The sequence below is a fragment of the Delphinapterus leucas genome, chromosome 5 (assembly GCF_059928025.1).
Source record: "Delphinapterus leucas isolate spDelLeu-1000000601 "Yukka" chromosome 5, BTC_Dleu_Yukka2, whole genome shotgun sequence".
Taxonomy (NCBI): domain Eukaryota; kingdom Metazoa; phylum Chordata; class Mammalia; order Artiodactyla; family Monodontidae; genus Delphinapterus; species Delphinapterus leucas.
The window spans coordinates 74,133,757-74,148,854 of NC_143133.1; the positions used below are offsets into that span (position 1 = coordinate 74,133,757).

A 15,098-nucleotide genomic window follows, 5' to 3' on the forward strand; every position below is an offset into this window, starting at 1 on the left:
GCTGATCTCCCTGTGCTATGTGGCTGCTTCCCACTAGCTATCTATTTTACATTGGGTAGTATATATAAGTCCCTGCCACTCTCTCACTTCATCCCAGCTTACCCTTCCCCGTCCCCGTGTCCTCAAGTCCATTCTCTACGTCTGCGTCTTTATTCCTGTCCTGCCCCTAGGTTCCTCAGAACCTTTTTTTTTTTTTTTTTAGATTCCATATATATGCGTTAGCATACAGTATTTGTTTTTCTCTTTCTGACTTAACTTCACTCTGTATGACAGACTCTAGGTCCGTCCACCTCACTACAAATAACTCAATTTCGTTTCTTTTCATGGCTGAGTAATATTCCATTGTATATATGTGCCACATCTTCTTTATCCAGTCATCTGTTGATGGACACTTAGGTTGCTTCCATGTCCTGGCTATGGTAAATAGAGCTGCAATGAACATTGTGGTACATGACTCTTTTTGAATTATGGTTTTCTCAGGGTATATGCCCAGTAGTGGGATTGCTGGGTCGTATGGTAGTTCTATTTGTAGTTTTTTAAGGAACCTCCACACTGTTCTCCATAGTGGCTGTATCCATTTACATTCCCACCAACAGTGTGAGAGGGTTCCTTTTTCTCCACACCCTCTCCAGCTGACCTTGTATGTGTGCGGGGGGCACAGATCCCAGGCACATGAACCATTCCCCCCATGATCCTGCAGAAGTAGCTGAAAGCCCCCCAGGGGGCTCTGTTATCCTGGTGCCCCAGCCCATCTCACGCAGGTCATGTGTGAGTCAACCTTTTGTATTTTTCATGGCACTCTAGCCACTAATGTGCTCTTCCTCTGGCAGTCTCAGATCTTCCTCTTTTCATCTCAAATCCTTGCTGTGGGTTCTGTGGCTCCTGCCTACCTGAGGACCAGAGCTTTTCACTGGTTTCCGTGAATCTAGTTGACCTCTGGTATCTCACTGTGCATGAGTGCCTCCGTGGTATATATCTCTGGTACATGTCTGTCTTTTCTTTCTCCTCTTCTGATATTGTGAAAATCCAGCCCACTTCTTTTTCTTTAGCCTAAAGCTAAACCTTGTATCTTTGTTTCATTATTCTGACATTGAACACTGTGTACTTTAAGCTCTGGAGTGTAAGGACTGTGTGTCCCTTTATGGGGATTTTCTCCCAGCACCTAACAATGCTTTTGTAGATCACAAGTAATGAACAGATACTTGCCTTCATGCTACAGATGCATGCGTGCACAAATGAATGAATGAATTGGCTGCTGTGAATTTTCTAAGGTTCAAGTTTCATATTCAGAGTCTATAGTTTATATCTTTAAACTAGTTTCCTATGTAGGAAACCTCTCTAGGCATTAGGTTGATCAGGCTGCAACCCCAACATAGGCCAGGAAATCTCATGATCTGATCATTAAAATAAGATTTTCATTTTCTGCCTTATTATTTGAAACTTAGAGATAGTCCTTTTTTGATGACCATCACCATATAAGGAGAATTGCATAGAAATAACTGAATTCACAAAGTTTTAAGAAAAAGCCAAGTTAATCATGATCGTGTACATTTTGCTTAAAGAGTGACCGCCCAGTAGTTTTTTTTTTTTAATAGTGTAAAATTTTGTTTTTGTTGTTTCTGGACTGGGTGTCAGCATGTCAGTATCATTGCAATGGCCCATGTTCAGAGTGGAAACTTGACCCCGCTGTGTGTTTAACCCAGCGAAGGCCATGGCATCCAGCAAGTCTTGGCTTGCATACCAAGGGTGACCCTCAGGATTAATTGAGGGCTGCAGAAAATAACTTAATTTTCTAGATGAACTTGAGAAACTTTCAAAAGAACTCTCTGCCCATAAATAGCTGGGCAGCTTTGTCCTATTTTTATTGTCGAGTACACAGAAGATGGAAATCAATATTGGAAGAAATCCTTATTTCGCCTAAGAGAAAGATCACATTCAACACGATTTTCATTTTTCTTGGCAGGCTCTTCTCAACCATCTGTGAGTCCAGGGGAACTGTCTCCACCATCCATCCATCCAGCAAAATCAGAGTTAATTGTCAGTGTCGGCGATGAGATTAGGCTGTTATGCACCGACCCAGGATTTGTCAAGTGGACTTTTGAGACTCTGGGTCAATTGAGAGAGAAAACATACCCAGAATGGATCATCAAGAAAGCAGAGGCCACAAATACAGGCAATTACACGTGCACCAATGAAGGCGGCTTGAGCGGTTCCATTTATGTGTTTGTTAGAGGTAAATGCTCAGCTTTCTTTGATGCTATACTTAGAAAACTTTATATCCTGTCCTTAATTAGGGATGACATATAGATGGCTGAGTCATGGATAAAATATACTGGCTGGGTCTAGGAAGCATAAGACAAAAATTTTTATTGTTAGTTTCCCCCATCTTTTGATACATAGTGGCTTTGGGTATAACTCCAGCTGAAGGTCTGCAAGGCTGTGATACTCTTCCTAATGAGATTACAATGTGGTTTAGCCCATTTGTCCTGGTGATGTGAGTAAACTCTGAGAATAAATTAGGCCCTTTGGGAAGGCGGCATTTTAATGCCTTGAGGTTCCAGATACTCCCACTTAGTAAAAACATTTCAGGGAACTAAAGGCCTCTAAAGGCCTAAACAGACCAAAGCTTCAAATGAATTGACCCACTTTTAGGGAGTAAATTCCAGAAAAATAACTCAGTTGGCTAAGCACCCCCTGTCCTTCCTAGGTTCTTAATAGAAGTTAGTTCATTCATTTAAAAAAATTGTGACCTCTTAGAAACAAAAGGAAAATGTGATGGTTGGATTTCTGAACCTCATCACATGTGATGAATGCAGTGATTCATCTGTGTTTGTGCTTTTAATATCCTTGTCCGGAGGAAATTTCCTAGGGGGCTAGGGGCAGGGATAAGGGAGGAGTCTCTTTTTGCTGATGTAAAAACTGAAGCACTTAAAGCTTAAGAGACATACCCACATTATAGGAGGAGAAATAGTTTCAGTTCTAGTCCTGGGTTTGTACCTGGCCTGGGGTTGTCCTTGCAGCCTCATGCATGGTATTGTGGAAGAGGACCGAATAAACTTATCCTAGATTGTGGATCTGAGCCACCCCTAGAGTCACAGTTCCTCACGGCAACGCTTGGATAAGATTGCCTGCTCTGTCTTCCTTATGTAATTGTTATCAGGGAGACAAAATTGTGCAAATTCTAGTTCTGTCAAGGGTTAGTAAAATTGACTCTCATGTTCTCTGTACAGAAGGTTGCCGTGAAACTGACGCTGCCTCTCCTTATCTTTTACTCTTTTACTCTTTCCTGGGTGGGTCGCTGCAAAGAAAGACGCGCGTTGAAAAGCCACAGCTAGCCTCCGGGTATGGTTCCATAATTGTTGAGCCAACCATGTTCTGTTCTTTGACATTCAGGAAGGTACTCTGTAATTTCCAGGTGGTAATGAAGTATCATTCTGCTTATTAATAGGATGGGTAGACAGCTGAATAAATAGGGAAACTGCTACATTAGCCAAATCAGTCTCACAGGGCTCACAGATTTTCTTGATGGGGGAAGTCATCCCCAATAATTTAGGACTGTACTTAATTATTACCAATTTAAGATGTTTGGATGCTTAAGTAATTTGTCTCAGACAGCAATGAAGGAAATTGGGGCATTGCTGTAGGAACTATGACTCAAGTGACTGAGAAAGAATAGATGGAAAATTAACCAGCTATTGCCTCGAACCATATTTCAGCCATTATGAGATAATTTGTTTGCAGAATAACTTAGTAAGGCTGGGAGGTGCATAATTTGTTTTGGAAAACTCTTTGAAAATTGGTCAAAATTCTATGATAAGTATATTTCAATTATGTCATTGATTTTTGTGGAACACCGGATTTACAGATGGAAAGGACAATTAAAAAACATTTTAAGTGTAATCTGTTGGCCCAACCCTGTATCTGTATTGTCTTTACACAGTAGAGGCGGCAGCATGTTGTGTATACAGAATGAGGTTTGTATTTGCTTATACGAGATCCCAGTCGACCGGAGGCTTTCCCAGTCCATGCCTGGTGTCCTGGCATAATTATTAAAGAGTACCCCTTTCAGTCACAAGTATCCTGGTTTGGACGATCAAGTATTTGCCATAGTATTTCTGAAACTCATAAGCTCCCCGTTTGCCTATCAATTTATTTGATTTCTAGAAGTTCTATTTATACATACCTTTCAAGGAATATGAATAGAGTGAGGCCCACACGTTATTTATACTGTGTGGCCTCCTGATGGTTTTCTAGATTCTGTTCAGAAGCTGGAGGATCCTGGAGACTGGGAACTCTGGAAAGAGGCCCACGCAGAGGGGTTAGGGTTTTGTAGGAATGAAAACACTAAAGGACAATTTTATGATGATTCAGTTTTGTTCATTTTCAGTCTTAGTTGTACTCTATTGTTACTTACAAGCTGATTGAAATTTATCTTAATGAAGAAAGAATTGTGTGGAAAGTCCCTGTGCTCAGGGTGTTCACCTGGTGGTTCTTAGGAACTTTCTGAAACCCGTGTTGTTACAAACAATGGAGATGCTGGTAATTCTCTCACTTTATAAGGAAAAACATCTGGACCCCTCCAGCTCATTCTCCACATTGATGTACTCTGCACTGTTACTACTGATTATCATCCAGGCTTCAGGCTGACCCATGGGGTTCCCATATTCCTTTCTTCTTAGCACATCTTGAGTACTGATAACATGGGTTAGCCCCCTTTTTAAACATTTCTTATTTTTTTCCCTTTCATCTCATTGAATACCCTCACATGACTCCTAGATCGTGGTCATTTTGCCTCCCTCTAAACCTCTATGTTCTTCTTTTTTTTTTTTTTTTTTTTTTTGCGGTATGCGGGCCTCTCACTGCTGCTGCCTCTGCCGCTGCGGAGCACAGGCTCCAGACGCGCAGGCTCAGCGGCCGTGGCTCACGGGCCCAGCCGCTCCATGGCACGTGGGATCCTCCTGGACCGGGGCACGAACCCGCGTCCCCTGCATCGGCAGGCGGACTCCCAACCACTGCGCCACCACCAGGGAAGCCCTGTATTCTTCTTTTAATTCATAGACTCTTTCCCATGCTTCTCCCTTAGTCTTGGAGGCGTAGAGTACATATTTGACTTTGAAGTCAAGCACACTTGGGGACAAATGAGGCAAGTTATTGTATCACCAGAGGGAAATTATTTCACCTTTCTGAACTAAATAGGTCTTCTTGCTTGTTAAATAGATTAAAAAAACCCCCAAAAACATATGATTAATTTGGAAACTGGTACAACATGGAAGTATATTTGGACACTTTTCAAAAAAATGATAAAGGCTCACACAAAAGTAGAAGTTGTGTCAATTAGATAAGATCAAAACAAATTACAGATTGGACAGTAGGTGGGAAAGTCCTGAACAAGGTATAATTCCACTTTTTCCCATCCTATTAGATACCATCAGGCTGGCTTATTCTTGGCCCAGTTTCTTTGGAGTGTTACCTGCTGTAGAAACAAAGTAACTTACAATAAAATATTCCCAGAGCTTTAAGAGTTCAAATTGTGGTATCAGTCAGACCTGGCTTTGAGTTCTATCTTGCCATTTCTGGGCTGTGTCACTTAAGGAGAGTTACTGTTTTTGAGACCAGTTTATCGATAAAATGGTGACAATGATAGCACCTGTCGTATAGGGGTGTACCGAGGATTAAATGAGAGTGACAAGTGTGTAATGGTCCAGGCTTAGTGCCGGACACATGAAGTGTTAACTCTTCCTTATTAGTATGACTCGGATAAATTCTACTTTTGTTTGCAAAGAATAAAGTCAGCAGCCCTTTGGGCCACTAGGGATTGTTGTTATAAGCGGCAATAGTTTAGATTTTTATAAAATGTTTTCAGTGTCTGTGACCAGCCATTCAAACTACTGATTGTTGATATGCTGTAGATCCTGAGAAGCTTTTCCTGGTTGAGCTTCCCTTGTACGGGAAGGAAGGCAACGACACGCTGGTCCGCTGTCCTCTGACAGACCCAGAGGTGACCAATTACTCCCTCACGGGGTGCGAGGGGAAACCTCTTCCCAAGGACTTGACGTTTGTCGCTGACCCCAAGGCCGGCATCACGATCAGAAACGTGAAGCGCGAGTATCATCGGCTCTGTCTACACTGCTCGGCGAACCAGAAGGGCAAGTCCGTGCTGTCGAAGAAATTCACCCTGAAAGTGAGGGCAGGTACGGGCCCTTGTTTGCTTTCTTCTGGGTGTCGGAGCATCCTTTGATCTAAAAGAAGACTTCTCTCTTCTCACTGGTCCAACTCAGTATGTCACTCAGGTAGCTTCTTGGATCGTTTCGCCCAGGCTCAAAATAATGCCGGATGCTTGTGAATACTTTATTTCATAGCCTCCATCCCATGTGTTGGGTCCATGACCACCTCCAGCTGGGTGTGTCTACCAGGGATGGGCATTCAGATGGTCCTGAGGACAGTCTTTAAACCTACTGACATCAGGACATCCCAAAGTTTCATAATTGCACAAACTGTTCCTTCCAAGAGAAACTCATTGGGAAGCCTTAGTTACACTGAAAAGATTAGCATACAGATTACTCACTCCTTGACTTACTATTGATCTATGAATTGATTCCTCCTCAGCTATTTAATTTTAATACCTTCTCAAACTATTCACAATCTGAGGAGGAAAGTACCAGCTGACTTTGGACCTTGTTCTTAATGTGGCATTATGTAGAATATTTTGATAGCTGGAAGATACCCAGATTTTTGTATTTCAGAGATCATCTAACTCAACACCAGTTGGCATTTAGCGATTGAATAGTTTTTATTAAGGCTTTTGAAAAAGGATGCTCTTTGGAATTAAGGAAAGTTTGATTATTTAAAACCTGTGATTTTAAGAAGTAAGACGTTATTTTTATAGCGCGTGGGAAAGATGCCTGTTTGGTTAAAAGAAGATAATTAGTTGTTGGTCACATTCTCATGAAACAAGCAAGTCAAATAAAAATAAATGCAGCTTCACTGTGCCAGGGCTTCTACCTATTTCAAAATAGCACTGCTCAGGATTATTATAATCTCAAAGTAGATAGTCTATCTTTTTCACTCGGTGTTAATGAAGTTACTTGAGGGATGTACAATTTAATTGCTGATGTCTTCAAACATACAAGTAATACAGATCGGTTAGTACCATACTTTATATCTTATTTAAAAGACCACAAAGTGAGCTGGGCACAGCTGAGGAAAAATGGTAAGTTAAAACATTATGCTATACTACAGCCAGTTATTTGAGGGCCACGTTTCGTTTTATTCTAGCCATCAGAGCTGTGCCTGTTGTGTCTGTGTCCAAAGCCAGCTATCTTCTCAGGGAAGGGGAAGAATTTGCAGTGATGTGCTTGATAAAAGACGTGTCTAGCTCTGTGGACTCAATGTGGATAAGGGAAAACAGCCAGGTGAGTGGATTGTTTTCTCCATTAGCCTCAATGTATCATTCTCTCCGTGTGGGAGAGTTGAAGGTTTTTCTTTAAAAGAGTCTATTTTTTTAAAAAATTATTTTCCTGAAGTAGAGTTGATTTACAATGTTGTGTTAATTTCTGCTGTACAGCAAAGTGATTCAGTCACACATACATATACATTCTTTTACATATTCTAGAAGAGTCTGTTAATTGTCCTGGGGATGGCTCAGCTGGTGTGTCTCTCTGGAGTGTGTACAGATGATGTGTATTTACCCCTTTCATTGCACCATATGTAGATGTGTACATTCATTATGAGTAAAAAAGAAATGTCATTTTGTAAATTTATTTTGAGAAAGTCGTAGAGAAAACTTCAGACTTGTTATTACTCCATGCTGTTTCTTTGAATGACTTTCGTGGGGGAAAAAAAATTAATGTTTCAGTGAGTAACTACCTTGATTTTTAAAGCTACTATGGCAACTATTCAGGCCAGATTATTTAAAATATTGGGGAAAGCTGCCAGTTTTTTTCCTTCCATATTAAAAACATAAATCAATGGTCTCAGACGTTAGCCAAGAAGCCCTTCCCTCAGCCGCAGAGAGGCCTGTCCATTTGAGAGATTTCTTTTTGTATGGATCTGATTTCCTCCTTTGAGGCTGCTTACCCGAGATCAGGTTGCTAATGGTTTTCTATTTGTTTTAGTCGCTATTAATAAAATGGTTGTCATCAATCTGAAACATTTGGACACGTTTAGGTTATCATTCATTTAACAAATGCATATTGAATGTCTACTGTATGTCAGATACCGTGTTAGGCATATCTTAAAATTAAATAAATTTTAGCCAGTTATATTTGAAGGTTTTTCTCCCTCTCTAATACTCATATTAATAACAAGGTCTTTAAAATATCCGGTTTCCCTAATATTTTGCCTTAAGATTCCCATTGACTGAGTTTTTTGTTTTTTTTTTAAAGACACCAACTGTACTTGAACACTTGTTACTTTTTAAAAATAATTTATTTATTTATTTATTTATTTATTTATTTTTGGCTGCGTTGGGTCTTCGTTTCTGCGCGAGGGCTTTCTCCAGTTGTGGCAAGCGGGGGCCACTCTTCATCGCGGTGTGCGGGCCTCTCACTATCGCGGCCTCTCTTGTTGCGGAGCACAGGCTCCAGACGCGCAGGCTCAGTAGTTGTGGCTCACGGGCCTAGTTGCTCCGCGGCATGTGGGATCTTCCCAGACCAGGGCTCGAACCTCTGTCCCCTGCATTGGCAGGCAGATTCTCAACCACTGCGCCACCAGGGAAGCCCGTGACTGAGTTTTTAATAATTTTTGTTTGAATGATCTTGGCCAACTAGTTAATTTGCTATCATGGTAGTTTTTCTTGAGTACACACATGCGTATTACATTGGAAGAAAGGAAATACTGTCTTTTCATCCTCCTCTTCCTCTTCTTCCGCCTCATGCTCTGTATTCAACATTGGCAGTTTCATGCCTGTTTAGAGAATCCTTTGCTAAACAAGTAACTATGGTGATTAGCATAATGCAAACCATTATGATGGCGTTCATGTAGACCTGTGATGGATACCTTGCTAAGTGAAGCCTGCCATTAACAGGAGAAGGGAACCAGTGGGTCAGAGAAACAAGTCCTATCATAAAACCAATAGCTTACATATGAATTTTTGACTAACCTTATAGAACACAGTCCCATATTAATTGCCTTTCTATGATCCTTGATTTCAGATGAGAGAACAATTTACGGTGTGTGTAACTGAGCCTCTACATAACTTGAAAATTAGCCTTTTTGAGATGAGAATTAAATTGCCCCAGGCAGTTTTGTTCTGAATCACTTTTTCCCAGGAGTCCTGCATGCCATTCCCAATTAATCCACTGGCGCTGGTAGATAAGCCTGCAGTGTTGGGAACTCTTTGGGGAAATCCCAGTGAGCACCTCCAAGGGTTAAGGAAAAGCAAATCACATGCAAACAATATGTAATGTGTGACTTGCAGATGGGGCTCATGGCTGTATGCCAGGGTTCATCCATGAATCTTTTATTGATATCCTTTGGCTTAATTTGGAATGCCTAGCACTGTTATAACACTGTCAAATTCTTTTAAAAATCCATAGTATTTGATCTGGATCATTTAGAATAAGTTTAATTCACAATGAAATTTAGGGTAAAGCAACTCTTGTAGTATTTCTGCAACTGTTTGTTTTAAAACGTAAGAGAGTCTTGGAGTTTATTCAACACTGTGAATCTTGGTTAGCTTTTCTAAGGCTTCTAAACCCTCATATTTTTGCTTGCTTTTATTAGGATCTTTGACAGTATCCTAAATTATGGCCTTCGGGTTTGGGTGCTGATGATGTATCAATTATTAACAAACTATTCCTTCTAGCACCAATGTATTCATTGTCCTGTTTAGCTCCCCTAAACAGGGACTCCTGGGCTCTTGCAGGAACTAGAAGGAAGATACCGGGAATCTAGAATATATAGTTTGTGACCCGTCCATTGTCACTCTGCCTTTGCCGAGGAGAAGTCTGTATGATGGACTGGAAGTGGCCAGAGAAAAATGTCACTTCCCCTTTGTCTCTTCTTAACAATTACTCTTAGGCAGGAAAATGTCAGCTTTCTGCCAATTATTAGAAGAATCTCTTAGAAGGGATTATCTTCAAGTCAAGGCCTTTAAAGACCTTTATTCTCTCATTGCCTTTTAGAAACAAAAGCTGAGACCATAGTGGCATCCTTGACTTGGCCAAGATCTCACAGTTAGTTAACCAAGCAGGTTTCTCTTCTTTTTAATTCCAAAACATTCAACTTTGGCAGTCAGCTTTTATGTATGCTTATTTTAGTGAAAAAAATTTCCAAAAATATAATAACATGAGAAAAAAAGAGAAATAGCTATAATTCTACCACTATACATTAGCAGCGCTGTGCAGTAGAAATAGAATGTGAGCCCCCTATGTAATTTAAAATTTTCTAGTAGGCACATGACAGAGTTAAAAAAAAGTAAAATTGATTTTAATATATTTTATTTAACCCAATATATCCAAAATATTTTATCATATAATTAACATTTAAAAAAAATTTTTAACATCTTTATTGGAGTATAATTGCTTTACAATGGTGTGTTAGTTTCTGCTTTATAACAGAGTGAATCAGTTATACATATACATATGTTCCCATATCTCTTCCCTCTTGTGTCTCCCTCCCTCCCACCCTCCCTATCCCACCCCTCTAAGTGGTCACAAAGCACGGTGCTGATCTCCCTGTGCTATGCGGCTGCTTCCCACTAGCTATCTGTTTTACGTTTGGTAGTGTCTATATGTCCATGCCTCTCTCTCGCTTTGTCACAGCTTACCCTTCCCCCTCCCTGTATCCTCAAGTCCATTCTCTAGTAGGTCTGCATCTTTATTCCCGTCTTACCCCTAGGTTCTTCATGACCTTTTTTTTTTTCTTAGATTCCATATATATGTGTTAGCATACGGTATTTGTTCTTCTCTTTCTGACTTACTTCACTCTGTATGACAGACTCTAGGTCCATCCACCTCACTGCAAATAACTCAATTTCGTTTCTTTTTATGGCTAATATTCCATTGTATATATGTGTCACATCTTCTTTATGCATTCGTCTGTCAGTGGACATTTAGGTTGCTTCCATGTCCTGGCTATTGTAAATAGAGCTGCAATGAACATTGTGGTACATGACTCTTTTTGAATTATGATTTTCTCAGGGTATATGCCCAGTAGTGAGATTGCTGGGTCATATGGTAGTTCTATTTTTAGTTTTTTAAGGAACCTCCATACTGTTCTGCATAGTGGCTGCATCAATTTACATTCCCACCAACAGTGCAAGAGGGTCCCCTTTTCTCCACACCCTCTCCAGCATGTATGGTTTGTAGACTTTTTGATGATGACCATTCTGACTGGTGTGAGATGATATCTCATTGTAGTTTCGATTTGCATTTCTCTAATGATTAGTGATGTTGAGCATTCTTTCATGTGTTTGTTGGCAATCTGGATATCTTCTTTGGAGAAATGTCTTTTTAGGTCTTCTGCCCATTTTTGGATTGGGTTGTTTGTTTTTTTGTTATTGAGCTGCATGAGCTGTTTGTAAATTTTGGAGATTAATCCTTTGTCAGTTGCTTCATTTGCAAATATTTTCTCCCATTCTGAGGGTTGTCTTTTGGTCTTGTTTATGGTTTCATTTGCTGTGCAAAAGCTTTGAAGTTTCATTAGGTCCCATTTGTTTATTTTTGTTTTTATTTCCATTTTTCTAGGAGGTGGGTCAGAAAGGATCTTGCTGTGATTTATGTCATAGAGTGTTCTGCCTATGTTTTCCTCTAAGAGTTTGATAGTGTCTGGCCTTCCATTTAGGTCTTTACTCTATTTTGAGTTTATTTTTGTGTATGGTGTTAGGGAGTGTTCTAATTTCATTCTTTTACATGTGGCTGTCCAGTTTTCCCAGCACCACTTTTTGAAGAGGTTGTCTTTCTCCACGGTATATTCTTGCCTCTTTTATCAAAGATAAGGTGACCATATGTGTGTGGGTTGATATCTGGGCTTTCTATCCTGTTCCATTGATCTATATTTCTGTTTTTGTGCCAGTACCATACTGTCTTGATTACTGTAGCTTTGTAGTATACAGTCTGAAGTCAGGGAGCCTGATTTCTCCAGCTCCGTTTCTCTTTCTCAAGATTGCTTTGGCTATTCGGGGTCTTTTCTGTTTCCATACAAATTGTGAAATTTTTTGTTCTGTGAAAAATGCCAGTGGTAGTTTGATAGGGATTGCATTGAATCTGTAGATTGCTTTGGGTAGTACAGTCATTTTCACAGTGTTGATTCTTCCAATCCAAGAACGTGGTATATCTCTCCATCTATTTGTATCATCTTTAATTTCTTTCATCAGTGTCTTATAATTTTCTGCATACAGGTCTTTTGTCTCCTTAGGTAGGTTTATTCCTAGATATTTTATTCTTTTTGTTGCAATGGTAAATGGGAGTGTTTTCTTAATTTCACTTTCAGATTTTTCATCATTAATGTATAGGAATGCTAGAGATTTCTGTGCATTAATTTTGTATCCTGCTACTTTACCAAATTCATAACATAAAAATTATTGATGGGATATTTTACACTACTTTTTTCATATTAAGTCTTTAAAATCTGGGACATATTTTATATTTGCAACACAACTCAATTTGGACCTACTACATTTCAAGTGCTCAGTAGTCTCAAGTGGTTAGTCCTTACAAATGCTATATTGCCCACGTTTTTTTTCATGTTTATTTTCTCTCTCCCCTCATGCATATGTATTAACACATGGTTGCTGTCTTAAGGTACACTCATTTTATGCTTTTTACATAAAAGAATCATTTTTCTTATTTTCACATATTCATAATTTTGATACCTGGTATACATTTAGGTCATCTGCAATTTTTCACCACAGTAAATATCTTGGACCTTTTGTTTTCTATTGAGTTGTTTCCTTGAGATAAATTTGCTGGAGTTGCTCAGTGGTCTGAACATGCTTCCAAGTTGCTTTCCAGAAGGACTGTTCGGATTTACAGTACTGTCAGAATGGTCTAATGCTAATAGGTTCACCATAGCCTGGCCAGGGAATCACCCTTGATCTTGTTCCATGTCAATATCAGCTCCTGTTTAGTTTCTTTTTTAGTTGCTTCCCTCCCCCCATCCTAATAAGAATGTGTTCATGTTACAGAAAATTTGGAAGATGCAGAAAGCTCTATGCTATTCCTTTTAATCTTTTCAGAGAGTGGTTATAGTTTATATTATGGTTGTTTCCCCATGACGTTTTCCATACAAGAAATCTCTCCATGTCTTATCTGCAGATAAATATTAACAGTGGCATGGTGATATCACAAGAGCAAATGCACAACCTTTTCTCTTCAGCTCATGTGTAAATAATTTGGGATTTTGTCTTATATGTCTTATATACTTTGGAACTCCCTTTAATACTTGCCAAAATTCTGCTGGGTAGGAACTATAGGATGAATTTTCGAGTTAGTCTTAGACACTGTAAGTCTATTTTTATTCATGAAAATAATATAAATGTTAATAAAATAGAACGATTGTTACTAGTGATGTGTTTTCTTTCAACCAGTGGGATGTAGAATAGAAAAAATATATAACAGGAAGTATTGATAGGATATAAATATGCTGACTTTTAAAATATCAGTGTCCTGTATTATTTCTTATATAAGAACTTTTAAAATTTGGCACTGTTAAAAAATATTTAGCACTGCAGAGAATTTGGAATTACGTATGCTGTGGTTATTAAGAAATGAATTTTCATTTTTTACAATCATTAGTAATAACTATCTTTCAATATAATCCTGTAATATGAAGCGTTCCAATGACAGACTTGTCATGATGTTTTATTATACTTACTTAAGCAGTGTATAATGAATGCTAATACGGAGAAGTTAATTGCTGCTATTTTTAATTTATCTAGGAAAGATCCTGAATATAAATTTTATGGTAATCTTTGATTTTTTTTTCCCTCTCCTTCTGAAACCAGCAGACTAAAGAACAGGTGAAGAGGAATAGCTGGCATCAGGGTGACTTCAATTTTCTTCGTCAGGAGAGATTGACTATCAGCTCAGCAAGAGTTAATGATTCTGGCGTGTTCATGTGTTATGCCAATAATACTTTTGGATCAGCAAATGTCACAACAACCTTAGAAGTAGTAGGTAAATATCTCTGGGAATGGATAAATTACTGGCATAGTGAATGAAGAAATTACTAGATAGTTTCCTTTTTACGTTAATGGAATGTTGAACAGATTCTTAGGGTTTTTATTATTACTGAATGAATATATGAAAGAAAATGATCTTTGTAGCCTCTTCCAACTAGAGCACAAAAGCAAATTCTACCATTTAATAGCGGCAAGTGGAAAGTTGTAACTGTGAAGCTGTTTGAACATGTCATTCTCTGCTTACCTCCCCTACCTCAACAAATACAATGTAGGTTGAGCCTTTCCAGAAACTCTAGTCCTTGCTGAATGACTTGACTTTGGAAATGGATGGAGACTTTTCTCTGTGGAGGAAGACATATGCTTAGAGCTTAATATATTTCTCTGAATCTTTTGTTGAGGTTCCTCAGCCTTTTGGTTTATCGTTTTATGATTCATGGGCTCTTGTCACCCTTTGTAGCAGGAAGGACTGAATTGGCTTCTCCTCCTCAGTACACCCCTGACCTCACCCTGTCCTCCAGCCTTATAGGCTGTAGCATAAACCTTCAGGAAGGCAGCCCACCAGGCATGGGTCATTGATTCTACAGAGCATAAACTGAAACATAGTAACCTGTGCCCTAACCCCGTCATATCTGGCATACACAACTGGTTTAGTCTTCCGTGCTTTAGATCTTACTGAATATTTATTTCCCAAGCATCTACTTAATGAGATCAGAGTGTGGTATTTTGAATTACTGAAAATAATAATAATTTTAAAATTACTTTGTTTACACTTTTCTTGTCTTTTTAGTACTGTTTGCATTTAATCTATTTTCTTGTCTTTTTAATGCAACCATATTCTCAGCGCTTGACTTTAAGTACTTGTAGGGTGGTGAAATTCATCATGAGCAATAATAAAATGATGTGATACTTGTTTTCATTTCTCTCCTTTCCCCCATATTTCTTCACTAATTTATGTACCAATGTTAGAGGTCTGTGA

The 15,098-nt window shown here is 39.1% G+C and overlaps 1 protein-coding gene across 2 annotated transcripts in view; it reads left to right on the plus strand.

Moving 5' to 3' along the window:
- KIT (KIT proto-oncogene, receptor tyrosine kinase) overlaps positions 1–15,098 on the plus strand; it is an 85,400-nt gene that overhangs the window by 34,826 nt on the left and 35,476 nt on the right. For both annotated transcript variants that reach the window (XM_022564060.2, XM_022564044.2), the window contains exons 2-5: positions 1,964–2,233; positions 5,910–6,191; positions 7,276–7,412; positions 13,949–14,117. In XM_022564060.2, coding sequence (XP_022419768.2) covers positions 1,964–2,233; positions 5,910–6,191; positions 7,276–7,412; positions 13,949–14,117 — 858 coding nt within the window. The remainder of the gene's footprint in view (positions 1–1,963; positions 2,234–5,909; positions 6,192–7,275; positions 7,413–13,948; positions 14,118–15,098) is intronic.